Source organism: Phacochoerus africanus, chromosome 3 (assembly GCF_016906955.1).
Source record: "Phacochoerus africanus isolate WHEZ1 chromosome 3, ROS_Pafr_v1, whole genome shotgun sequence".
Taxonomy (NCBI): domain Eukaryota; kingdom Metazoa; phylum Chordata; class Mammalia; order Artiodactyla; family Suidae; genus Phacochoerus; species Phacochoerus africanus.
This window is the reverse complement of record NC_062546.1, coordinates 146,560,415-146,588,256: the sequence shown is the minus strand read 5'-3', so window position 1 is coordinate 146,588,256 and position 27,842 is coordinate 146,560,415. Positions and strand designations below refer to the sequence as shown.

Here is a 27,842-nt window from a genome sequence, read left to right as displayed (position 1 = left end):
TTGACTACTGTATTAGTTTCCTACCCCAGATATAACAAATTAACATAAACTGGGTAACTTTAAAAAACAAACAAACAAACACAAATTTATTATTTTACAGTTTTGGAAGACAGAATTTTGAAATGGGTCTCACTGAGCTAAAATAAAAATATTAACAGGGCTGCATTCCTTTCGGAGGCTCTAGAAGAGAATCTATCACCTTGCCTTTCCAGATTCTGGAGGCTGCCTACATTCCTTGGCTGGTGGCCACCTTCCATATTTCCTTCCTTCCTTTCTTCCTTTTTTCTTTTTCTCTTTTTTGGCCACACCTGTGATGTATGGAAATTCTCAGGCCAGGGATTGAATCCGAGCCACAGCTACAACCTATGCCACAGCTGCAGCAACAGCAGATCCTTTAACCCACTGCATAGTGCTTGGGATCAAACCTGCACCACCACAGCGACAACACCAGATCATTAACCCACTGCATCGCAGTGGGAATGCCCTCTTTCTTTTTTTTCTTAGGAGTGTAATTCATTTAATAGGCATAAAAAAAATGTAAATAGAACAGCAATTTTCTAAAAGTGTTGAAAACATTGACTCATTCAACATTAAAATTTTCAACTGTCATATGAATAACAAACTCTGTTGAGATGTCATTAAACTAGGGAAGCACCCTATATTTTCATGATCTTTTTAATTGAAATATAGTTGATTTACAATATTATATTAGTTTCAGGTGTACGACATAGTGACTCCTCCATATTTTCAAAACCAGTAACAGCCATAGTCTTTCTCACAGTGTGTCACCCTAACTCTGCTTCTACTGTCACATCTGCTTCTCTGACTCTGACTCTCTGGCCTCCCTGTTTCACTTATAAAGACCTTTGTGATTACATTGTGTCCACCTAGATAATCCAGGATAATCTTGGCCTCACAAAATCTGTAACTTATTCACATCTGTAAAGTCCTTTTCACCATGTAAAGTAATATATACACAGGCTCTGGGGGTAAGGACATGGACAGCTCTGGGAAAGAGCATCATTCTGCCTGCCAGAAGCACCCTCCAAATTTATCTGAGAAAGTCGCAGCCTTTGTAACGGGAAAGAAGTTATCACTTTAGACCCTGAGTTTAACCTGAACCCCTTATATTTGGTTCCTCCCTTTCAGTTCATTCCCCAGAACTCTCAGCATGCTGTCATGCTGTGTGGTCAGATGAGGTTAACTGAGGCTGATCTGACATAAGAATGAAATGTAAAAAATATATATATATGTTAATGAGATGTCAAAAGATCGAAAGATAGTGGGAAATGGTATAGGGGAAGGATTTAATTAAAGTAGTTTACTCTTGAGAAATTAAAGTTTCTAGGATCTTGAGAAAAGGATTACATACAAATGCCATGGTCTAGTAAGTTTTCAGAAAGATGGTTTATCTACCTGGTATATAATACATACCATATTGTTATATATGAATGTACCCTCTATTGGCCAGAGCTATGGGATGGCCAGACCGAAAAGAGGAAGATCTGACAATAAATCCTTCCTCCTAAAGCTAAGGTCCTTGCACTTTTGAAGTGGGCAATGGTGGAATAAGAAGAGAGCAAAACCATGCTTTTCTAGCATGACCTATCTCCCGGTACATCAGTTTCACTGAAGAATAATAAAGGGGATAATTAAGTAATTTAATTGGTGATATAAAGCACTTCAAATTACTTCAATTTCTACAATACAGTATAATATAAACATAGTAGGATTTTTCAAAGATAAAATAGAACAGAGCCTTTTGAAAACTTTCCCTGGTCCTTGGAGGCTCTACTGGTATAGGAGGTCTGTTTGTGTTTGTTGACTAGTAGGAGTTCTCTAGTAGAACAAGCTGAGAGGACTGACTCCCTTATGTTATGGTCAATGATAGCAGATGGCATCTCACCAAAGAACACCCTGGAGCAATTGATACAGTTTACAGTTAAATAACCTGCGTCTACCATGAACATACAGTCATTCTCCTGAGTGATTGACCAGCTCCATAATACTGTATAAGACTGAACAAAATTATGACCAGATAAAAGAAGTGCTTTTCCATATGACTTTCCACACTGGAATGTTCTCATCACAATAATGGAATAGGACCCTCTAAATTAGAGATTTATCTGCTCTGAACTTTGCTTTTCCTATAGTTATTGACCATGGGCATTTTTCTTTTTTTCCCCCATCTTAACCATTTTTAAGTGTACAGTTTAATGGCATTAAGTACATTCACGTTTTTGGGCTACAAGCGCCACCATCCATTGACAGAACTTTCATCTTGTAAAACTGAAACTCAGTACCCATTAAACATTAACTCCCCATTTTTCCCATCCCCTAGCACCATGGGCATTTTTCTTTTTTTTCTTTTCTTTTTTTTTGGGGGGGGGGTCTTTTTGCCATTTCTTGGGCCGCTCCCTCGGCATATGGAGGTTCCCAGGCTAGGGGTCTAATCATAGCTGAAGCCTCCAGCCTACGCCAGAGCCACAGCAACACCAGATCTGAGCCACATCTGCGACCTACACCACAGCTCACAGCAACTCGGGATCCTTAACCCACTGAGCGAGGCCAGGGATCGAACCTGCAACCTCATGCTTCCTAGTTGGATTTGTTTCCACTGCGCCACAACGGGAACTCCAGTTTTTAAAGTTTTAAAGTAATTCATGCTTACGGTAACATATCAAATAATACAGAGATATGTGAAAAAAAATTAACAGTTTCTTCATTCTCCAGCCTCATTGCTCAAAAATGTACTGAGTGCAGAGTTCCCGTCGTGGCTCAGTGGTTAAAGAATCCCACTGGGAACCATGAGGTTGCGGGTTCGATCCCTGGCCTTGCTCAGTGGATTAAGGATCTGGTGTTGCCATGAGCCATGGTGTAGGTCGCAGACGTGGCTCTGATCCCTCATTGCTGTGGCTGTGGTGTAGACCTGCAGCTACAGCTCCGATTAGACCCCTAGCCTGGGAACCTCCATATGCCACTGGTGCAGCCCTAAAAAAGACAAAAAGACAAAAAATAAAATAAAATAAAATAAAATAAAATAAAATAAAATAAAATTACTGAGTGCCTATTAATGAGCCAAAAAATGTTCTTGGCTATGTGGATACAACAATGATCAAAACAAAGTCTCTGCCCTCATGGACTTGGAGTCTAATGTGAAATACAAACAAACAAGCAATAAATAATGCCAGCTAGCAATAAGTACTATTGGGAAATATAAAGTAAGCTAAGGGATCTAGGAAGGCCTCTCTTAACAGGTGACTTGAGCAAAGACTAGAATGAAGTAGAGGTTAAGCCAAGTGAACAGAAGGTGCTCCAAGTGAAAGGAGCAGAAAGTGCAACTCCCTGTTGGGGGAGGAACAGCAAAGAGGCCAGCATACATAAAGCAGATGATCAAGGAGTTGCTTGTCTTTTTATACATTTATTTATTCTTTGTATTTACCCTGTGTAGCTATGCTACAAACTAGATACAGTTAAATTCATTTGTTTCATTTACTTTCAATTTGTGGGGATTTTAAAACTTTTTTACTACTATAAATGGTTGCATGGTTCCAAATTCATATACAGAAAGCAAAGTACATTCAAAGATAATTACCTTCTGTTCTCGTTCCCACCAATCTATTGCTTCCCTCATAAGTAACCATCTTTGAACCTTCTATTTTTTAACCTAGGAAATACATTTGTAAATTCTATCCCCTCCTTAGATCCATTCGAATCTTACCCCCACCATTTTTGTTTTTTGTTTTTTTTTTTTTTTGGTCTTTTTAGGGCTATACCTGTGGCATATGGAGGTTTCCAGGTTAGGGGTCCAATTGGAGCTGTAGCCACTGGCCTGCGTCACAGCCACACCACACCAGAACCGAGCTGCGTCTGCGACCTACACCACAGCTCATGGCAACACCAGATCCTTAACCCACTGAACAAGGTCAAGGATCAAACCTGCATCCTCATGGATGCTATTCAGATTCACTTCTGCTGAGCCACAGCAGAAATTCCTCGCCCCCACCTTTGAGATGAATGGCAGCATACTATAAATATATGGAATACGTGACAACTTTGTGTGTCGTCTTGGTTCAGGTACCATGATAGCTGTCTCTGTATCATTATAATTTTTGGTATATGTGCTGCTGAAGCAAGCAACAAGTTAGATTTGTGTAGATAAGAGTTCAGAAGCTGAAACCCTGTCTGTAAAGAGATGACTTCAGAAGGTGCTACCATGGAGAGTCTAACATAGCCAGGAGACACCAAGAAGGTACCACATGCCAGCAGAGAGAGTAAGCTGCCCAGGGGTGGACCAAAGGCACTGAGATAAGAAGGGAAAGAGTAAACCACTTCACAACCCAGCCTAGGGGCTACTCTGCTTCAGATGATGTCCCATTACTGCCAATATTCTATTGTATCATAGAGCAGATCAATAAACGGCTTTAATGTTTTGGGTTTTTAATGAATTATTTAGGCACACAAGAATATAAACAGAATCCTTTGGCATACATGCAAAAAAAAAAAAAAAGATTGTTAGAACAAATGCATGCCACAAATCAAAAAATCATTTAAGTTCGCTAAGATTAAATTTTGCAAGAAAAAGAAACTCTAGAAGTCATTCTAATTTGTCACAAAATCTTAAAATTTTAGTTAAAAGAGAATAAAGTTTTTACAAATCACTTTGAATGTAGTAAGTACCTTATTTATTATTGAGCAAACATTTATTGAGTGACTACTATGTTTAATACTCTATGTTAGGTTCTGCGGAAGTCATAAATATGAATGAGACCAATCCTTGCCCTTGAGAATTTACCGTCTATGCTAGTCATTAACTTATGACTTCTCAACCATGAATCCATCCCTCTTTGCCTTGCATGAATTTTACAACTGGACCCTACGAGCGGTTCGGTTTTGACAACTGGCAAAATGTTAGGCTTGGCCAATAGAGGGTGCTAGAAAGACACCATGAGGCCTGGCCAGGAGGAAGGACTATCTTCTGATGTTTCCTTACTGTTTCCTCTGGGACCTAGTAGACTGGCTTGCAGCTGAGGCCTGGTTGTGTTCACCTCACCAGTCCTTGCTCCCCTGTGGCCTGAATCTCCAGGAAATTTCATCACCACAAGGGGACTGTAAATTCCTGTGACAGCCACACCCTCTCTCTGCATCTCTAAGTTCTTCCTTACTGTTCATTCTTCCTCAGCCAAGTGTAGTAGCTACTCCTACAGTTCTTGCTTCTATATCCCTTAGAGTCCACTCTAGCCCTTTTAGCAGTTAAAGATCTTTTACTGGCTAACAAACCTTATATGAAATTTTCCCTGTTCAGATTACTAATATGGTTTCTGTCTTGTGATTTACCCAGCAAATAAGGGAAAAAAGACAGATATAGGTTAATGTAAATTCTTGGGAGAAACGGCCGCTGTAATCACAGCCCAAAGACCAAAAAAGCCTCAGGAGTAAATCTATATAGAATTATGTATCCGTTTGGGTTGTATTTAGCTGCATAAAACCAAAAGTTGACATGAGTCATGGCTTAGCAAAATAGAGATTTATTTTCTCATGTTTTATTTTCTTCATGATATGAAGTCCACAAATAGGCAGTTAAGACTGCTATAGTAACTCTAAAAAAAAGGTTAAAAACTCAGGATCCTTATTTTTTTTAATTGAGGCATAGTTGATGTATAACATTATATGTTTCAAGTATACAACATAGTGATTCACATTTTTAAAGGTATACTCCATTTACAGTTACATAAAATGTTAGCTATATTCCCCATGTTTTGTGATATATACCTGTAGCTTATTTATTTTATACCTAGTAGTTTGTTACTCTTAATCCCCTACCCCTATCATAGCCTTCCCCGTTCCCCCTCCCCACTTAACCACCAGTTTGTCCTCTGGAAGTCTGTTTCTTTTTTGTTATATTCACTAGTATTTTTTTATTTTTTTAGATTCCACATGTAAGTAATATATACAGTATTTGACTTTCTCTACTTATTTCACTTAGCTTAATGCCCTCAAGTCCATCCACGTTACTGCAAATGGCAAAATTTCATTCTTTTTCATGGTTGAGTAGTATCAGTTTCCTTTCAGTTCTCAGCTTCTCCATCCTTAATGTGTAGCTTCTGCACTATGGCTGCAAGATTGCTGCTTCACCTTCAGACATTGGGTTCATATTCCAGGCAGGACAAAGAAAGGGAAAAGAAAAAAAAAAATGAGCCAGTTACACCTATCCTCTTTCTAAGCATTCATAGAAGCCCTGCCAAATAACTTCAGCTCACATACCATTGACCATTCCTAACTGTAAATGAACCTGGGAAGCTCAGTAATTTTTTAACTGTGAGCAGAGTTCTATAAGTAAGGGAGGAGAGAACAAACGCTGTATGGGCAACTACCTGATTTGCCATAAATTGAAAAATGAGTAAACTACGTACTTTGAGATGGGTAAGAGTCAGCAGAAGGACTTGATCTCCTATCTGTATACTTATTAATTTTCTTTTAATTAGCCATCAACTGCAACATGAAATTATTTTTTTCTTCAATAATAGCATACCTTCTCAGAAAAAAAGGATGGAATAAAGTGAATTCTATGAGTCTATTGTTTTCATGTAACTCTTTTATATAAATTGTAGCCTCAACCATCTGGACCTCTGAGAAGATGTGGATACATTTACGTTTTATTTTTTACTGAATTCTTTGGGGTTCTTTAGCAAATATTCTATTCCAGTATGCCAGATGGCCTGAAAGTGGCTAAGTAATTAGTAAAGGAGGCAACAGTGATGCTTAAGAACAAAAATTTCTGCACCAAAAAGTGATTAGTAGTCTAGGCAATTAATAGCTCAAGGAGTCTTAGGTTTTATTTAAGAGATACGAAGAAATCTTTTCTCAACAAATCAATCCATCCCTCTAATCCTAGCTCAAGTCTGTCTTCAATGAGGTGTTTCTGAACAGGACAATCTCTTTTCTTAAGTTATTTCCCTTACCACACATCAGAGAATTAAGTCCTGGAACATTTCCTAATTTGTATTTTTCTCCAATTTTTTATATACTTTTGTTCAACTTTTCATATATCCCAATTATATTGTAAACTCTTACCTTTTTCTTGTATTTTCACCATATTAAAAGAAGGGGCATAGTATGTATTTGGAGTTCACCTTGATTGAATAATCCTTTTGAATTAGTGCAGATTTAGAGGCCTTTTTTTTTTTTTGGCTTTTTGGCTTTTTAGGGCCGCACCCGAGACATATGAAGGTTCCCAGGCTAGGGTCCAATTGGAGCTACAGCTGCTGGCCATGACCACAGCCATAGCAACACCAGATCCGAGCTGCATCTGCAACCTACACCACAGCTCAGGGTAGTGCCAGATCCTTAACCCACTGAGCGAGGACAGGGATTGAACCCATAACCTCATGGTTCCTAGTTGGATTTGTTTCCGCTGTGCCATGACAGGCACTCCAGGAGGCTTTTTTTTTTTTTTAAGATAAATTGATAGCAATTTAAGGACAATAATTAGAAATGGAAACTTTTAAACTTTTGTAAGAAAAATATAACATTATAATAGATCTCAGTATATTTTTAATGTATATTTCTTATTTTCACTTCCACAAAGAGTATTTTTTTTTTTTTGGGGGGCCATGCTCATGGCATGTGGAAGTTCCAGGGCCAGGGATCGAACCCATGCCACAGCAGCAACCTGAGCCACAGCACTGATCCTTAACCTGCTGAGCCACCAGGGAGCTCCAAGACTGGTGGAAAATTTACAGATTGTTAAAATGAAATGTTGGAGTTCCCGTTGTGGTGCAGTAGAAACGAATCCGACTAGGAACCATGAGGTTGCAGGGTCGATCCCTGGCCCCATTCAGTGGGTTAAGAATCTGGTGTTGCCATGAGCTATGGTGTAGGTCACAGATTTGGCTCAGATCTGGTGTTGCTATGGCTGTGGCATAGGCCGGTGGCTGCAGCTCCGATTTGATCCCTAGTCTGGGAACCTCCATATGTTGTGGTTGCAGCCCTAAAAAAGCAAAAAAAAAAAAAAAGAAAAGAAAAGAAAGAAAGAAAGAAATCTTTCAAAAGTAGATAATTTAGAGAGTTCCTGTCATTGGGCAGTGAAAACAAATCTGAGTAGGATCCATGAGGTCGAAGGTTCAATCCCTGGCCTCGCTCAGTGAGTTAAGGATCTGGAGTTGCTCTGAGCCGTGGTGTGGGTCACAGATGCGCCTCAGATCCTGCGTTGCTGTGGCTGTGGTGTAGGCTGGCAGCTGTAGCTCTGATTAGACCTCTAGCCTGGGAACCTCCATGTGCCACAGGTGTGGCCCCCTCCCCCCCAAAAAAAAAGGCAAAAAAAAATAGATAATTCATGCATCTTTTCATGTGTGCAAGTTAAAATTACCTTAGAAGACTAGTTTTAATAATAATCTCTACACCATCTCAGTACTTCAAGGAAAGGAGACCTGGGCTTCTCTCTATCTGGTTTGCTGTGAGCTATGCCTGAAATTCTAAACTGAAATTCCTTGTATTAATAGGATTCTTCCTTTACATGGATCTCAAAGGAGTGGTGAATATGTGGCAGACAATATATCCTGTTTCACTTATCTGTGGCTGAGTAACAAACCACATTAAAATTCGATAGTTTCAGGGAGTCCCCATTGTGGCTCAGCCAGTTAAGAATCCAACTAGTATCCATGAGGATGTGGGTTCAATCCCTGGCCTCACTCAGTGGGTTAAAGATCTGGCATTGCCACAAGCTGCAGTGTAGGTCACAGATGCGGCTTGGATCCCGCATTGCTGTGGCTGTGGTATAGGCCAGTGGCTGCAGCTCTGATTGAGCCTTAGCCTGGAAACTTCCATATGCAGCACATGCAGCCCTAAAAAGAAAAGAAAAAAAGGTAAGTTTCAAGAACAACACTTTCATTGCTCTTGACTCTTTGGGTCAGGAATTTGGGAAAGGCTTATTTCTGGTATTGGTTGGTAAGGCTTGAAAACAGAGAGTCCAAGATGGCCTCACTCATGGGTCTGAGACACCTTAATTCTCTTTCACTAGGCCTTTTTCTGTCCATTTAGTTCTCACCATTCGGTAGTCTAACTCATGTTTCTTGATATGGTGGTTGACTTCCAAGCAGAGAAGAAAAGCTTTAATATCTTTTAAGGCCTAGTTCAGTGTCATTTCCAATGCATTCTCTTAATCAAAGTAAGTCACCCAGTCAGCCCAGATTTAAAGAGAAGACTCTACTGCTTGATGAGATGACTGGCAAAGTCACATTGCAAAGGGGCATGCAGGACAGGAATGATTGCTGCAGTATAGGCCAGCCGCTGGCCTATACCAGCCAGTACGAGAAATGATTTTTCATACTTTCTTTACTGCCCCATTCCTTTCTTCCCCATGCCATCACCACCCAAATTCTGATGTCCCATAACTTACCATGACTAACTTCACAGTCTAAGGAAAAATACAAAGAGTATTAAATATTTCTTGAAAGATCGCTGTTTATCTTTATGGTCTCACTCTACTCCTCTCAAAATGTGCCTTTTTCCTTCAAACTTCCTCTGTGCAAACAGCCACCTCCCATCAACATGGGTTGGTGTCACGGAAAAGCAAATCCCTTCCTTCTATCAATGTAAGTCTTAGGGTACAAAACCTAGCAAAATCTGGATAAATCCACCTTGGAGACATGAGCCATGGTCAGCCCCCAACAGAATAGTCTAGGCTACCCTTTAGAACCCTAAGTCCAGTTTCTAGCCTCCAGCATGTGAGAGGTAGATATATTTTCTCATTCTTCACTATTTCTTCCTCTAGCAAATAACTATTGGATCCTTTCTCTATGTCTCTATTTTCTCTGTCTCACTATGTCTTCCTGTCTTTATATCTGTCTCTCTCCATCTCTCTCTGTTTTAAATGTGCACATAAGCGTGCATGGGTGCACACACACACACACACACAATTCTTAAAGGTAGAATATCTGTTCTTTGAACATCTAATATTTTCTTCATAAATATTTAAACTCTTAACTCATAGAACCCACAAAGGACCTATTCTCTCCTCTTCTAAGCCAGTTCATCTGCTTATTGACATGTCAACACTAATTAAGTGGAGTCGGAACACAGACTGCACCTTTCCTTGCTACAGGCAACTAGCCCATAAGCACCCTGGAAGTGAGCCTGTTAGGGATCCCGGCTTTTCTCCTGCCTCTTCCTCAAGAGTTACTGCCCCTACTGATTTACTGAAGAGAAAGGAATTTCCTCGAACCCATCTCCATATGCAATTTTAGAACAAATTTTCCCTTGAGAAGATCTGCTATTGGAATATAAGGAATGTGATGGTTAATTTTTTGTGTCAGCTATCCATGGGGGCATGCAGATTAAGCATTATTTCTGGATATATCTACGAAGGTGTTTCTGAATGAAATTAGCATTTAAATTCATGGACTCAGTAAAGTAGATTGCCCTCCCCAATGTAGGTGGGTGGCAGCCAATCCTGAATAGAAAAAAAGGCAGAGGAAGGAAGAATTCATCACTTTCTCCCCATTTCATTGTTGAACTGGGACATCCCATCTCATCTTCTCTGGCCCTCAGACTTGGATTTGTACCACTGGCTTTCCTGGTTCCCAGGCCTTGAGATTCTAACTGAATTATACCACCAGCTTTCCTGGGTCTCCAGCTTTGATAAGGCAGATCATGGGACTTCTCAGCTTCTACATGAGCCAATTCTTCATAATCAATCAATCTCCATGTGTGTGTGCGCGTGTGTGTGTGCGCGCGCGCGTGTGTGCGCGCGCGCGTGTGTGTGTGTGTGTGTGTGTGTGTGTGTGTGTGGCGCACATTACCTAGAGAACCCACTGGTTCTGCTACTGGTTCTGTTTCTCTGGAGAACCCTAATACAGAACATTATTGTTTATTCTACCTTAGATATCACAGGATGTCATATCACACTTCAGGGAAGAACTGAGTACCTGAGGAAACATAATCTCTCTTTGAATTACACATATGAATAATCTCCATTTTATGGGCTCAATATTGAGCCTGAAATTATTAACTTCCATGGGATTTCGAACCATTTGCATGTGAATTTGAATCAGTGCAAAGTCTTATTCATTTTTCAAGGGTTTTTTTGGTTTTTGTTTTTTGGGTTTTTTTTCGTCTTTTTGCCTTTTCTAGGGCTGCTCCAGCAGCATATGGAGTTTCCCAGGCTAGGGGTCGAATCAGAGCTGTAGCCACCGGCCTACACCAGAGCCACAGCAACGCGATATCCAAGCCGCATCTGCAACCTACACCACAGCTCACGGCAAGGCTGGATCCCTAACCCACTAAGCAAGGCCAGGGACTGAACCCCCAACCTCATGGTTCCCAGTCGGATTCGTTAACCACTACGCCACCACGGGAACTCCCATTTTTCAAGTTTTAGTTCTGAGGGCTTCTCCTGAGGATTGCTGCTAGATGATACTGCATCCTTATGCCAATTGGAAAAAAGTGATCTTCTGGGTCCATGTTGTCCCATGCCAGGGTTCTAGGCCAAGTGGGTAGGATTTCAGTACCCAGGTATTCCTACAACTGGGTATACTAGATATTTAATCTTTTATGTTGCATCACTTCTGATAGACACTTGTTATAACTACTAAGTCAAAATTTATAGAATTTAAGTGCCTACCAAGAAGTCCAGTAATAGCCATTTTCCTGAGATATTTCTGTATTCAATAGAAAATGACTTATCCAAGGTTACCAAAAAACAAGTGTTAAAATTAGGTCAGTTTTAGAAAACACTCAGACTTTCTTTAGTTCCTGGCCCTACAAAAAAAACAAAAAACAAAAACAAACAAACCAAAAAAAACCATTTACAAACCCTTAGTTCTTCCAATCTCAGGACTGGAAGAAAAACTGACCTCCCTCACTTTACCAAGAGGCAACTCTGTGCCCAAAGTCACAAAACTCATTTCTTTGCCCAGGTCAGATCCACTTTTACCCAAAAGATTAGCTAGACTTCTAGAACTCTTTTCCAGATTCCTTTAAAGAAATGCATTCACTTTGCTAGGGACTCTAATTTCTTGTCAAACAATGAATGAACCCTTTCCCCACAGGGTCCTATTTCACACAGGGAGGGAATGACCAGGAAGGGGGTTTCTCTATGAATGAGACCTAGCAACCTCTCTTTAAGAATGTATCAAATGAGTTCCCATTGTGGTGCAGCAGAAACGAACCCGCCTAGTAACCGTGAGGTTCCGGGTTCAATGCCTGGCCTCACTCAGTGGGATAAGGATCCGGCTTTGCCATGAGCTGTGGTGTAGGTCAGCAGACCCGCTCGGATCCTGCGTTGCTGTGGCCCGCAGCTACAGCTCCAATTCAACCCCTAGCCTGGAAGCCTCCATATGCCTCAGGTGAGGCCCTAAAAAGCGAAAATATATATATGTGTGTGTGTCAAATGAAAGATAAAGTCCCACTCTTCTGCGACTAGTTTAGATCAAAAGCCGTTCGGTTTCCTCTGCCTGGGCTGTCTTTAATTTCTTCTTTTTCTCTCCTTCACCACCCTCTGCCCGCCAAGCCATCTCAGAGTGGCTGTCGCTGTCCTTCCCAACTGGTTACCAATAAAGTTGTTACAAAGTGACCTTGAACGTCTTCCGGGCTCGCGGGATTCCCCGCCTTCTCCATCCGGGTGCCGGGGCGCGAATAAGAGCCGGAGTGCGTCTGCGCGCCCAGCCCCACTCCTTCGACCTCTGCCGCAGCGGCCGCCGCCACCTCGCCGGAAGGTAAGCGGAGGGCGCGGGAGCCGGGCCTGGCTGGGGTGGAGCCGCGCGCAGGAGGGACCCATTCATTCTGCTGGATTCTGCTGGCGCCTCGCTGGGCGCGCGGCCCAAGCTGACCGCGTGCACGGGAACCCGCGGGACCTGGGTAGGACAGGCCCTTGGAGAGCACTTGACCTTAAGCCTCTTTGCCCCCGCAGAGAGGAAGCGGGAGAGGAGCTTACATCGCCTGCCGCCCAAGTCTTCCAGCCGCGCCGCCCAGAAGAGTGCAAGATGTTCGCCTGCGCCAAACTCGCCTGCACCCCCGCTCTGGTGCGTAGCCCATGCCGGGCTGGGGACCGAGGGCCGAATGTCTTGGCCTGGGCGTCCACGTTGTCGAACGGGTCACCTCCGGGCAGGACACACCGCGCTCTCGGGATAGCTCTCCCTCGCCCCTCAACCTTTGTGTCCGTTTTTTCTTTTCCTTTTTTTTTTCTGGGGCTTCTCACTCTCCTCCTCCCCTCCTAGGGCATTGAAGAGCCACCGAGGCCTAGCTGTCAGGCCCCACTCGGCGTAGGTCAAACCCTCCTTGCCCCCTCATCGTGGAGCGGCTCCCTCCCGCACCCCCTCCGTCACCCTGTTGGGTCGGGGCCCAGTGGAGGTTGGGGTGCAGAGGGGGAAGGAGGGAGGCTGCCGCGGCCTAGTTCACCGCCGGCGCGCTCTCCATTGCAGATCTGTAGGTCAAATTCGCTGCTGCAGAGGGAGGGACTTTGCCTCTCCCCGTGTGGGCGGAGGCAGGTGGTGCAAGAGCCTGGAGTCTTTCTTCCTGCCTTTGGGATGTTATTTCCATAGTCGTTTTGCACGCCTTTGGTGGAGTGAAGATCTGAGGGATTTGCCTTAGAGAATCAGGTCTCGGTTCTGAAGGGATTTTCTGTGACCTTAGTTCAGTGGACACTCAAGGACGGAGAAGGTGGACTGGAATGTGTCCTTATGGTCAGAGTGTTTCGACGATTGTTTTTTTCCTAATATGGAATAGCTTAAACTGCTTTTTAATTTTGAGATTAATGGACATATAGGAATATCTTAGAAATAGTGGGAGCTCATATTAACTAATGGGCTGTTTTAAATGTCAAGCATTTATAGCACTGATGCCCGAACTTGTTGATCCACTTAAAATTACCGAAGAATGTGGGGCGTTTATTGCTGGGGTTTTTGTCTGAATTGTGGTACTACAAGAATTGAAATTTTAAAAGCAATACTTATTCTTTTTAACTAGTTGTTCTTAGAGGTTTTGTTCAGAGTATTACAAATACATTATGAAGCAAGCTTTAAAATGGCATTAGCAACTTTATCAAGATTCTTTCATAACCAGTATAGCCAAATAAGAATCAATAGAGAAAAGTCATGATCTTTTTGATTCATTTTTGCTGCTTTCTTTTTCAGAGTTCATAGTGCAAGAAGGGGCCTTGAAGTCTTATCTGTATTCTTATTTAATACACAGAATCTTTTTTTCATTAACAGATCCGAGCTGGATCCAGAGTTGCATACAGGCCAATTTCTGCATCAGTGTTATCTCGACCAGAGGCCAGGCCTGGAGAGGTAAAAGTAGTAATAATAGAAATTAAGTAACACTATCAAGTAAGCCTTAGGATTTTGATTAAAGGGGAAAACCTTCATTAATGAATGGTTTGAGCCAGTCCTTTCTACTCTTGAATGGAAAATATTTGCAGAGAATGAGCCAGTGAAAGAAACTTCTATATCCAAAACTTAACCACCCAACTTAGCTAAGAAATATAGTCAGTATGTATATATTTAAGTATATTGTTTTGCATTGCCTATATTTAAGATTATGGTGGTAAGTTACTGAGAAGCTTACTCTCTCTTTTTTTTTTGTCTTTTTGTCTTTTTGTTGCTGTTGTTGCTATTTCTTGGGCCGCTCCCGCGGCACATGGAGGTTCCCAGGCTAGGGGTCGAATCGGAGCTGTAGCCACCGGCCTACGCCAGAGCCACAGCAGCATGGGATCCGACCGCGTCTGCAATCTACACCACAGCTCACGGCAAGGCCGGATCCTTTAACCCACTGAGCAAGGGCAGGGACCGAACCCGCAACCTCATGGTTCCTAGTCGGATTCGTTAACCACTGCGCCACGACGGGAACTCCAGAAGCTTACTCTCTTAAAAAGCATATGCACTGTTTCTTAATTTTTAAAAATCTTAACTCAGTGTAGGAATTGTTACTCCTATTTAAGATTGGACTTGTTCTAAGCCATTGATTTTTCTGTTGTGTGACACCACCTCCTATGCAAACTCAGCTACAAAAGAGAAGTAGTTGTCATTTTGACAGTACCTAATAGCTAACTGTGATTACTGACTTGACCTTTGCCTTTATTTCCTGTTCTTTAGGGCTCGACGGTATTTAATGGGGCCCAGAATGGTGTGTCTCAGCCAATCCAAAGGGAGTTTCAGACCAGTGCAGTCAGCAGAGACATTGATACTGCAGCCAAATTTATTGGTGCAGGTGCTGCAACAGTAGGAGTGGCTGGTTCTGGTGCTGGTATTGGAACAGTCTTTGGCAGCCTCATCATTGGATATGCCAGGTAATTTCAAGTGCCAAATACACTAGTTTAAAAACATACTTGAAGTAGTGGGAAACTTAGAAAACTAGTGAAATAATAATGGCTACTTTGTATTAAGTGCCCATGTCTTACATTTATATTTTGAGGACTTTGCATGTATTATCTCACCGCTCCCAACATCCCTTGGAGAAACACTTCAGTTTACCTCTGAAGGACTACAGCCACAGAGCTTATACTGTTTGCCCTAAGTCAAAGCTAGTGTCAGAATAAAAAAATTTTAACTCGCTTTAACTTCAGAGTCTGCACTCTTAATTCTTAAGTTGCAGTGGAAATATAATTACATATTAAGAGTATTTATGCATATCAATTTCCATTTTATTTAAGGCTTTTTCAAAACTATCAAATCTTAAAAAGTATAGAACATACTTTTCATGGGGATAAGAAGAATCCCTCAAAATGGATGAAGACTAACCATTTATACTGACATAGACAATGCCCCCCCTTTCCGATAGGATTAGGATTGAGGAAAAAGAAATGTCAAGGGCAGAACCAAAAGAGATCTACTGTTCCAATACTTTCCAGTTTACAAAGGTCCCCGTGCTAGTAATCTGATTCTTCAACATTTAGCAGTCATGTTAAAATTCAAATAATATTTCAAAGTAACTGATACATGTTGTCTCTTTTAGAAACCCTTCGCTGAAGCAGCAGCTGTTCTCATATGCCATCCTGGGATTTGCCTTGTCTGAAGCTATGGGTCTCTTTTGTTTGATGGTTGCTTTCTTGATTTTGTTTGCCATGTAACAGAAATTACTGCTTGAAATGTTGGCATTCATATTAATTATGGACGTAATTCTGTGTATCTTACTGTGACTCCGAAAACTGTAGTATTGGTGTCATGGAAGTGTACGTTATTTCCAAAGTCATTTCATTAAAGATGAAAACTTTAATTTTTGCTCTGATTTGTACTTATCTAAATTTAAATTTAGGTCATCACAAAGAAGAACATGTAATTAGACAAAGGCTGTACGAATCAGAGGAAACTACAGTAGTTGCCCCAGTGATGGAAAATATTCTAATGTAATTTTTAATCAGAAATCTTTAATATGGAGTTCTGCACATTGTAAATTATAGAGCTTTGGTTTTTTCAGTAAAAGGAAAATGTTTGAGTGTTTTCAGCTTCTCTGCAATGTTAATTGATTGCTTAAGATGGTTTTGTGTTTTTAAGGCTAACAGGATCAGTACTTGGAAGCAAAATCACCTTCCAATATTAACTTGGCTGGTTTTAACAGCTGGATCTAAAAATAAATCTTGTCAGTTTTTTAGGCATTGAAGCCTTACTAAACAGATGTTGGGATTAGGAGGTAACTTTTGCTTTTTAGTAAGTCTCAAATTAAGCAGTTGTGTGTCTATAGTGAATCTTTTTTTTTTGTTTGTTTTTGTTTTTGTCTTTTTAGGGCAGCATATGGAGGTTCCCAGGCTAGAAGTCAAATCAGAGCTGTAACCACATCTGCAACCTACACCACAGCTCATGGCAACACCAGATCCTTGACCCACTGAGCGAGGCCAAGAATTGAACCCAAGTCCTCATGGACACTAGTCGGGTTTGTTAACCACTGAGCCACAATGGGAACTCTGTCTATAGTGAATCTTATCTGTTTTCTAAGAGGAAACCAAGTAGCAGCTCATTTCTTGGTTAAATAAGGAGTTCCTATTGTGGCTCAGTGGAAAGGAACCTGACTAGTATCCATGAGGATGGGGGTTTGATCCCCAGCCTCACTCCGTGGGTTAAGGATCTGGTGTTGCTGCTAGATGCAGTGGAGGTTGCAGACGGCTCAGCATTGCTGTGGCTGTAGTGTAGGTCAGCAGCTGCAGCTCCAATTTGACCCCCAGCTTGAGAACTTGCATAGGCCACAGGTGCCACCCTAAAACAAACAAAAAACTCCAGTATCAAAAAGTAAACTGAATTGTCTACAATTTGAAGCCAAAAATTGCTAAAGCATTGCTTATCTTTGATACTAACAGATGTCTATAATAGGAATCTTGGGAATGACAATTGGTTTCAGGAGCATTTTGTTTATAATACAAAATACTTGTTGCTTCTTGGTCAAAATTTGGAGTTTTTCCCCCCAGCAAATATATCGTGCCATTGTATCATTTGTCATCTCAGTTTCAAGGTTTCTATAAAAGGTTAGGATGATGATTAGGAAAGTATATTTTAATCCCCTCTGCCTAATTTGATTTCAGTTGAGAAGGAGCCATCAGCTACCAGGGTTTGTCAAAGTACAGTGGGAAGACCATCTCCAGCAGAATCACCTAGGATGTCTAAAATACAAATTCCTAGGCTCCAGACCTACTGAATTAGAACCTTTGGCCTTGAGACGCAGCCATCTGCATTTTTAAAAAAGTTTCCCAGGTAATTTTTGTGTACCCTATTTGAGAATCACTAACTCCTATCTATATCCTTCCCACTGTCTATAAAGTATCAAAAAAGCTAGAGCTAGAGCTATTAGCATATTGTTTGGCTAATCATCTACTCTATATTACATTAGTTCCTAGAGCCTTCACTATTTTCTTAAATAGAACAACTCTGTATTTGAATTCAGCAATGTAAATAAAAAGTACTTTTTTTATATGATCCAGCAATTCCATACCTTGGTATATACCCAAAGGAATTACAAGCATTCAAGCAAAAACTTAGGTACAAGTGTTCATAGCAGCACTATTCACAATAACCAAAAGGTAGAAATAACCACATTAAAGATTGGATTAAAAAACAATGGTGTTTGATTAAGCTGACAAAATGTGGAATATGCATGTGATGGAATATTCGGCCATAGAAAGAATGAAGTATTGATAATGTGCTACAGCATGAGTGAAACTTAAAAACATGCTAAGTGAGGGGTTCCCATCGTGGCCCAGTGGTTAACCAATCCGACTAGGAACCATGAGGTTGCGGGTTCGATCCCTGCCCTTGCTCAGTGGGTTAAGGATCCGGCATTGCCGTGAGCTGTGGTGTAGGTTGCAGACGCAGCTCGGATCCTGCGTTGCTGTGGCTCTGGCGTAGGCTGGCAGCTACAGCTCTGATTCGACCCCTAGCCCAGGAACCTCCATATGCCTCGGGAATGGCCCAAGAAAAAGACAAAAAAAAAAAAAAAGAAAGAAAGAAAACATGCTAAGTGAAAGAAGCCAGACACAAAAGGCTACATATTGTATGGTTCTATTTATATGAACCATATATGAACCATATATGAACCATATTGTATGGTTCTATTTATATGAACCATATATTCAGAATAGGCAAATCCATGAAGACAAAGCAAATTGGTGGTTCCTAAAAGCTAGTGAGAGAAGAGATTGGGAAGTAGCTGCTTAATAGGTATGTGGATTCCTTTTGGGGTAGTAAGTGTTCTGGTGATAACTGGACAACATTATAAACATGTAAATGCCACTGAATTACACATTTTTAAATGGTTAAAAAGGAAAATATATTTGTTATAATTAAAAAGTACTATTAACACAAAGTCCATAGTATAAAATCATACCAAATTTTTAAATCCTAGGGAAATACTTAGATTAACCAGTCCTCTGTTACAAGTTCATTTTAAATAAGATCAATTTAAAAAACTGACTTAGTGATAGTTTGGTAGTTAAAAAGGCCTGGAACATTGATTCTAGAAGTTTATTAAAAGACATGCGCTTGGCTGAGGAAACCCCCTGAGAATGAGAAGGAAATATTAGTGCTGTGCTTCCAGATTACTGAGCAAAATGTTTTTTAGAAAATTGGTGTAACTTAGAAGTACATCCACAGGTGGTTTTACCTAGAAAGGAAAGGGACATAATTGTATCAAAGGATCAATGTCCTAGAATATATCTTTCTGCCTAATATTTTTTATTTCCAGTACCAAGTTTTTGACATTGAAAGTATATCACTGGAATACATCTACTTTGATAGCCAAAATGTTTAGCATACATCATTTTGGCAGCAAATACTACCAGCCTTACAAGCAAATATGCATGGTATTTGTTTTGCACTAACTTAATATCTGAAAGAGGCCAGTATGTTGTTTTTGCATCAAAGGCCAAATGAATTTTCAGTGGTGATAAGAGTTTGCCCTGTTTAAAAACTCCAACGGATGGAAGCACACAAGAGTTCTTAAACATACTGGTATGTTCTTAAAGGCATACTTTTTAGTTGGTAACATGTTGTTAACCTTCCTCATTGCAGGAATGTGGTATTTTCAAAATCTTTGGGAAGTGACTGCTTGGGGTATGGGGATTCCTTGGGATTAACTAACTCAAAATACAGATTTGAGTATGAAGTGTATGTTTGAACTAAAAAGAAACTTGTCATCTAGACACAAACACTGGACATGTATGGAAATAACTAGAACTCAAAAAGTAGAATAGTGGGTTCCAGAAGAGTAGGAAATGCTAAGATGCTCAGAGGGAGTAGAAAGAGTTTACTAGTGACAGAATCACACAAAGAAGTGTTATTTTCCTACAAATTAATATAAACCTTGAACTGGTAGAATGAAGAAAGGCCAGCATAAGAGGGTATCTTGGCCAGTGAATAGCTCAAGGAAAGGTTCGTGAGAAACACAGCTGCCTGGTTATGGGAGGGAAATAGCATGAGATAAGGCTGCAAAGGTAAACTAGAGCCAAATTATGTAACCTGGCAGATGTGGAAGTGGGTTTTATTCATCTGATGACAGCCAGCCATTGAAAGTCTAGAGCTGTGCTTAAGAGAGGGTAATATGAGAACAGTGTATAGGATGGACTAGAGCTAGTGATCATCAGTGGCTCCTACAGTAGCTTTGTTGAGAGGCAATGAGGGCCTAATCTAGGATGGTGGCAATGAGTATTTTTAAATCAGTAGGATTTGATGGGAACCAGCTGGAGGAAGAGAGAATATGTGCATTGAATAAGTGCTACTTCCTGTCCTAGGAACTTTATGTACTAAGTCATTTAACACTCATGACACCTCCGCAAAATTGGAATTAGTTTCCAAGATGCAGAGTAAAATAGGCTCAGAGGAGTTAAACACTTCTCCAAATCACAGCCAATTAGTGGCAAAGTCAGTAATTCAAGTCGTCTTCACCTCCAAAGTCCATGCTTTGATTTTTCATATGATTATCTTACGGATGGCAAGGAAAATGCTGGTTTGGGGGAAGTTATGTTAGAGAATTTTAATACATTTAAGCATACTCTTACATAGAGATTTGTAGGCTTGAAAAGGGGAAAGGTATGGTGTATGATGTGGAGTACATGTAAATACAAGAAGTGCAAAGCAGCAGTAAGGACAGTGACCACTTAGGCCAAGAAAAATGCATATACTCAGAAAAGACCTGAGACCTTAGGTTTACACATTGGGGTGATCCTTAGCATAGAGACAGCCTACAACAATCAAAGAAACAATAACAAAAAGGAGCAAATGGGAAGGAGGAAAATGATTTCCAGAGATTCCACATTATTAGATTCAAATGTCCAGTTTTCAACAACAAAAAGATCACAGACTATTCAAAGAAACAGGAAAGCATGGCTCAAAGGGAAAAAAAAATCAATAGAATCTGTCCCTGAAAAAGACCTGATGGCAGATTTGCTATGAAATGACTTAAACAACTGTCTTAAAGATGATCAGAGAACTAAAGAAGGATGTGGAGAAAGGCAAGGAAAAACATGTATGAACTTACTGATTTCAAAACTTACAAAAGCTACATTAAAGCTGGACATAACAGACCAAGAGAATAGAATAGAGAGCCCAGAAATAAGTCCTTGTGTATATAGTTTGCCGAAGAATATTCTCTCCCTTTTTTCAGTATAGTTGATTTACAGCACTGTTTTAGTTTCAGGTGTACAGCAAAATGATTCAGATATTTTCAGATTATATTCCATTATAGGTTAGTACAAGTTACTGAATATAATTCTTTGTGCTATACAGTAAATCCTTGTTGCTTATGTTTTATGTACATAGTTTGTATCTTAATCCCATACTCTTATTAATTTGTCCTTCCTTTCCTACCTCTTCCTTTTGGTAACTATGTTTGTTTTCTATGTCTGTGAGGCTGTTTCTGTTTTGTATGTAGTTCATTTGTATTATTTTTTAGATTCCACATTATAAGTAATATAGTATTTGTTTTACTCTGACTTAATTCACTAAGTATCATGTTCTCTAGGTTCATCCACCTTGCTGCAAATGGCAGTATTCATTCTTTTGTATGGCTCAGTAATATTCCTTTTTGTGTGCTTGTGCGTGTGTGTGTGTGTGTGAGATAGCCAAATAATTCTGACAGAGTGCTGAGACCATTCAGTGGAGGAAGGACAGTCCTTTCAACAAATGATGCTGGGAAAACTGGACACCCACATGCAAAAGGAAAAAGTTGGATCCTCATCTAACACTACATAAAAATTAACTCAAGTTGGATTAAATACTTACTTGTAAGATTTAAAGCTATAAAACTCTTGGAAGAAAAAAAGGCAAAGTTTGCCAGACATTGGTTTTGGCAATGATTTCTTAGATACGACACCAAAGGCTGAGGCAACAAAAGAGAAAGATAAACTTGACATCATGAAATTTTAAATTTGTGCTATAAAAAACTATTAACAAGAGTAAAAAGGTAATCCACAGAATGGGAGAAAATATTTGTAAATCATATCTGATAAGGGATTAATATCCATGTATATAGAGTATTCCTAAAACTCGGTAGCAACAAAAAACACCCCAATTTAAAAATGATTAATGGACTTGAATAGACATTTCACCAAAGAAGATATTTGAATGGCCAATAAACAAATGAAAAGGTGCTAAATATCATTAATCATTAGGGAAATGCAAATCAAAACCCACTAGCATAGCTACTATTAAAGATAAACAGAAAATAACAAGTGTTGGCATGGACATGGAGAAAACGGAACCCTTGAGCACTGTAGGTAGGAATGTACAATAGTATGGTTGCTATAGAAAACAGTATAGTGGTCCCTTAAAAAATTAAGAATAGAATTACCATATGACCCAGCAGCTACACTTCTGAGTATATACTCAGAAAAACTGAAAGCAAGGTCTTGAAGAGATACTTGTATTTACATATTCATAGCATTGTTAACAATAGCTAAAATAGCAACCCAAGTGTCCCATCAGTGGATGAATGGATAAGCAAAGTGTGGTATGTACATACAATGGAATATTTTTCAGCCTTAAAAGAGAATGAAATTCTGGTCCATGCTACAATATGGATGAATCCTGAAGACATTATGCCAAGTAAAATAAGCCTATCATAAAAAGACAACACTGTATGATTCTACTTATATGAGGTACTTAGTCAAAATCATAAAGACAAAAAGTAGATTGGTAGGGGAAATGAGAGGAGGCAGCTATAGGTTAATAGGTATAGAGTTTCAGTTTTATAAGATGAAAAGAGTTACAGAGATGGACAGTGGTGATGGTACCAACGTTATGAAATTTTTTATTTTATTTTTTGCTTTTTAGGGCTGCACCAGGGGCACATGGAGTTTCCCAGGCTAGGGGTTGAATCGAACCTACAGCTGCCCGCCTATACCACAGCCACAGCAATGCGGGATCTGAGCCACATCTGCAAACTACACCACAGCTCAAGGCAATGCCAGATCCCCAATCCATTGAGCGAGGCCATAGTTAGAACCTGCATCCTCATGGATACTAGTCAAGATTCTTTTCCACTGCGCCACAACAGGAACTCCCATAAATGTATTTAATATCACTGAAATGTACTCTTAAAATGGTTAAGATTGTAAATTTTATGTGTATTTTATGAATTTTTTTAAAGGGAGGGACGAGGGATCAAAGGCTCAGAAATTGCGATAAGGCTGAAGATCCATTTCATTCAGTAAGTGCCAAAAAATAAAAAAAAAACTTTTAAAATTTCAGAGTTCAAGATCTTAGAAGTAAGGTAGGTTCAAGAAATTAATCAAATTTTGTGGTCAAGTTTTTGAATGGCTAAAGGGTTGAAGTTAATGTCACTGAAGTTAAGTTTCAGAAGGGATTTGTAGAGAAATGGGTGGTAACATTTGAGAACCAAATCAACTATACTCATGTTTCTGCTATAAGTGCTAAATTCTACTTGATAATTTTAGCCAATATGGTTTGGTTTGCATGTTAAGTAAGGAAAGTTCATATTGTTGCAGTACTATCCTCTGCAAAGCCTTTTAAAATATTTGATTTCTACACATGTAATTATAAATGGGTTGTTGAATTCTCTACACGCTGAACATACATTTTGTAATTTCATGGCATTACTCCTGATAATACTGTGAACCTAAGACCCAAACACATAGCTTATCAATTACTTGCAGAATTCTTTACATTATTAGGGGCAAAGGAAAAAAAAAATTTTTCAGATCAGATACCATCCTTCTCTGACTCAGCAAACATAGTGGTTGGATTCTGTCCCTGCCAATAGCAATTTTATACCTTAGCTTGCTTTGATGTAGTTAATAAGTCATAGTTAAACTGTGTCATAGTATATAGGATTTATAAGAAACAAGAGCATCTTTCTAATAGTTTAACAAGTAGATGGCGTGAGTTTCTTTACACTTCTCTTCCTTCCATCCATCCATATCCCATCCTCCACACATACACCCCTGCATTCTTCTGTAGGTTTTCCGGCAATGTGCATAACATAATTTACTAGAGCATTGCTACTCACAGCTCCATGTCCATGGATCAGCACCTTTGTCATCACCTGGGAGCTTATTAGAACTGTAGGTTCTGGAGCCTCACACCAGATCTTCTGAATGAGAATCTGAATTTTAACAAGGAACCCAGATGATCTGTATATACATTAAAGTCAAAGTTTACAGTGCTTCTCAAAGGAGCACTACCAAAAGAATACTGATTCCTAGCATGCCATGACTCAGACTCTTAATCTTTCAAAAATCTGTCAACTCATTCACTGGGAGACTTGCTTTCTCCTCCCTATTGGAAGGTTCTGCTAATCCAGCGATTCATTTTTTCTTTTGCTTTTTAGTGCCGCACTGCAGCATATGGAAGTTCCCAGGCTAGGGGTCAAATCTGAGCTATAGCTGCAGGCCTACAGCAATTTGGGATCTGAGACCTACGGCAGTCATGGCAACGTCAGATCCTTAACCCACTGAACAAGGCCAGGGATCAAACCCACGTCCTTGTGGATACTAGTCAGGCTCTTAACCCATTGAGCCACAATGGGAACTCCAATCTAGTAATTCTTAAAGTGAGAAATCTCGAGAGCCTTTCAGGAAGTCCATGAGGCCCTCCCTTTTCCATTTTCATAGCTGGATGAGGCTTGATTTTCATCATGTATTTCAACCAAAACATACTGCAACAGATCAAATGCAGAAGGAGATACAAGAATGCAGCTATCTTTAAGCATGATATAATGATTTACAAAAATGAAAACAATGTAATTCTTATATTTTTTTGGAAAGTATAATTATTTTTCAAAAAATGTTATTTGTATTTACATGTTGTGAGGTGCAGGGCCCCAAAGTCAAAAAGTTTAAGAATCACTGGTCTAATGTGTCAGTAAGAAGACAGGCTCCAATATGCATTTCACTTACAAATCTATAGAAATGTCAGTTTTGTAAATTGAGGGTAACCTGTCTCCCGAGGTCACATCCTTTCAGCTATGAATCTGTTTATAATCTCTAAAAATTGGCACAGGTTCCTGGCAAGAATCTGTTCTTCTTTCTCCGCAATGATGTAAGTAATCTATCTCTTAGATGTTTAGTAACTTAGAACTTCTTACTCAAGGGAGCTTAAATATTGAAGAGAGGAAATGACCTAAGATCAACAGAGCTTCTGACTGTTCCACCTATTAGCATGAGCTAGCATCCTACAACTGATCTTGGCAGAGATTCCTAAGAGGACTCATAGTTGTTGGCAGTAGCTGCTTTTTAACAAAAAGTGTTTAGTCAGCACTTCCCAACCCTGGAGATTCCAGTATCTGCTCCTCTTACGGAGAGAGTCCCAGGGTTTGCTTCCTCAAACAGCTGCATATGTTGGCTGAGTCTGATGCTGGACAGCTCAGTATTATTTCCTCAAGATTTGAATCTAAAGGACAGCTCAAAGCATTGTCTATTTCTTTAGAGACAGGTAGCTCTCAGTCTTCTAAAGTTGTATAAAAGGAGTAAGAATATGATATTGCATGTTATCACACTTCTGCTCTATTTTCTCCATAGCATTTACCATTATTTAAATTATCCTACTATTTATGTATGTTTGTGCTGCCCCTCCTCCCACTGTGAGACTCTCTTTAGAAGACCTTGTCCCCTTATCATTGTAGTCTCAGGGCCAGGAACAGTGCCTGGCATGTTCATGCTCAATAATTATTGATACTTTATGAATAGTAAACTATAGAGACAGAGCATTCGGTTGACAGTTAACCTAAGAGGCTGTGTTCAAGGTAAAAAGGTAATTGGGAAGAGCAAGGTGTTAGTCAAAGGGACCTTCCCTGGTTTCCAGCATATAAGGAATTAATAACTTTGTTATTATTGGGGCCTTAGTTTGACAGATGGACTAGTTACGGGAATCATGAAGGCCAGATAAGAATGACAGACAAAAGCATTTACTGTGGAAGTGGTTCTATCTACATTTACTAGTAACTTCAGAGTGTTTGGAAAGCAGATTGTAATGACGACAAGCCCTCTTTCTAGGCAGTGGGATGAGAGAGATAAGAGAAGACATTGAGATGAAGGATGAAAACAAGACCTCTCTTTGGGCTGGTCTCACTGAAGCTGGCATAAGCTAACTGTAATGATTTGAAGGTAAATATATACAGCCCTCTAATTTTCCCCACAATGCTGCACACAATTATAAATTATTTTGAGAAACCAGAGATTAGGGGTGGGAAGTGGACAGTGGGCTTCCTTGCACTTGAAATGTTCAGAATGTTAATTTCCATGCTGAGGACAGGTACTGAGAGGTAACTATTATAGGTCATTTCATCAATGTGTAAGAAAACCTGGCTGTCAGAGGGAGGAAAAGAAGACTTGCCATTAGATGGAAGCTACCCAAAAAGTCAACTGAGATGTCGAGGGCCATGCTCTCCTCATCTCACCTCTCAGATATCAGGTAGGTGGATAATTACATCCTGCTTCCCTCAGCCCTTTCACATCACATGTACATCACACACCCTTCCTAATCCCACTGGCAAAATCCCACTGTACTCAGAGACTCTTTCCCCAAATCCAAGGCAAACATAAGGGAGTATGCCATGTTTTGTTTAGCTACCAAGTAGAAACTATGTCTTATAAATTAAACCTTGCCTTTTCACTTTTTGTTTACAGATATTTAGCAGGGTTTTACTAGTTCTTTTTTTTTTTTTCTTTTGTCTTTTAGAGCCACACCAGTGGCATATGGATGTTCCCAGGCTAGGGGTCAAATCTGAGCTGCAGCCACCGGCCTACACGACAGCCACAGCCATGTGGGATGCTTAGCCCACTGAGCGAGGCCAGGGATCGAACCCAAGTCCTAATGGATGCTGGTCGGGTTTGCCAACCACTGAGCCTTGACGGGAACTCCTAGTAGAATTCTTATAAGCAATAACAGACTCATTGATTAACAACCACACTTCTAAACAAAGTGTTTAGACAATGTAAATAAACAATGTAAATATTACATTCTGTGGGGTTTGGAAGGTTTTGAGGGCATTTAGAAGCCACTGTTGTTTCTTGTAGTATTTAGTAATGGACACTTTTTTTTCTTTTTTTTTTTTTGACAGAAGTGAATTTTCTTCAAATAGCCTCTCCTTGTATCTAAGGAATACCAATTTTATTCAAAAGTCATGCTGGGTTCTTAAAGGCAGTTAACTAGACTCTAATATTCCTAGAAGTTGGGTAGATAACATATGTGGAACAGTAACACAAAGAAGTAGTCAAGAAGAAGTTTTCTGGGAGTTCCCGTCATGGTGCAGTGGTTAACGAATCTGACTAGGAACCATGAGGTCTCGGGTTTGATCCCTGGCCTTGCTCAGTGGGTTAAGGATCTGGCATTGCTGTGAGCTGGTGTAGGTTGCAGACGCGGCTCAGATCCCAAGTTGCTGTGGCTCTGGTGTAGGCCAGTGGCTACAGCTCCGATTGGACCCCTAGCCTGGGAACCTCCATATGCCACGGGAGTGGCCCTAGAAAGGCAAAAAGACAAAAAAAAAAAAGTTTTCTGCATTTGTAAAGAGAAGATTCTAGAGAATTTTAGGGTTGCTGTAGATATTGAATGAAAAATTGAGAAAAAAATGGAAATACAAAGCATGAAGATATTCATAAATAGTGAGCTTACAAGTTCATGGGATCTGAACTGAAAATATTAACTGTGTTCATTTTTGTCTACACCGAATGTTTTCTCCATTTGTAGAAAAGCTATAATGAAGAACTGTTGTAGAACTAGATAAATGTAGATTAAAGTTAGCCACTTTGCTATGCCAGGCTGCCCACATGCATATTTAAAAGGTTTGCATTTGCTTCACCTATTTTTTCCACCTGACCGCCTTTATACTTTCTCTCGATATTACTTTCTCTTTAGAAAATTAGCAAAACTGTTCTCAGAACAGATCAGAGTACTATTTGTATTATTAAATGA

The 27,842-nt window shown here is 40.0% G+C and overlaps 1 protein-coding gene across 1 annotated transcript; it reads left to right on the top strand.

Annotated features, from left to right (window-relative positions):
• The first annotated feature begins 12,615 nt into the window (after positions 1–12,615).
• ATP5MC3 (ATP synthase membrane subunit c locus 3) lies at positions 12,616–16,209 on the top strand. The gene is made up of 5 exons (XM_047772927.1): positions 12,616–12,713; positions 12,908–13,019; positions 14,208–14,285; positions 15,090–15,283; positions 15,949–16,209. Exons 2-5 carry the CDS (start codon positions 12,981–12,983, stop codon positions 16,061–16,063), a joined length of 426 nt encoding a protein of 141 aa, XP_047628883.1. The 5' UTR covers positions 12,616–12,713; positions 12,908–12,980; the 3' UTR covers positions 16,064–16,209.
• Positions 16,210–27,842: the final 11,633 nt, after the last annotated feature.

Excerpts from the sequence above, each read along its gene's own strand:
- ATP5MC3 (XM_047772927.1), top strand. The coding sequence starts at position 12,981 with ATGTTCGCCTGCGCCAAACTCGCCTGCACCCCCGCTCTG. Across the intron at positions 13,020-14,207 it reads TCGCCTGCACCCCCGCTCTG|ATCCGAGCTGGATCCAGAGT; the intron begins GTGCGTAGCCCA and ends TTTCATTAACAG. Across the intron at positions 15,284-15,948 it reads CTCATCATTGGATATGCCAG|AAACCCTTCGCTGAAGCAGC; the intron begins GTAATTTCAAGT and ends TGTCTCTTTTAG.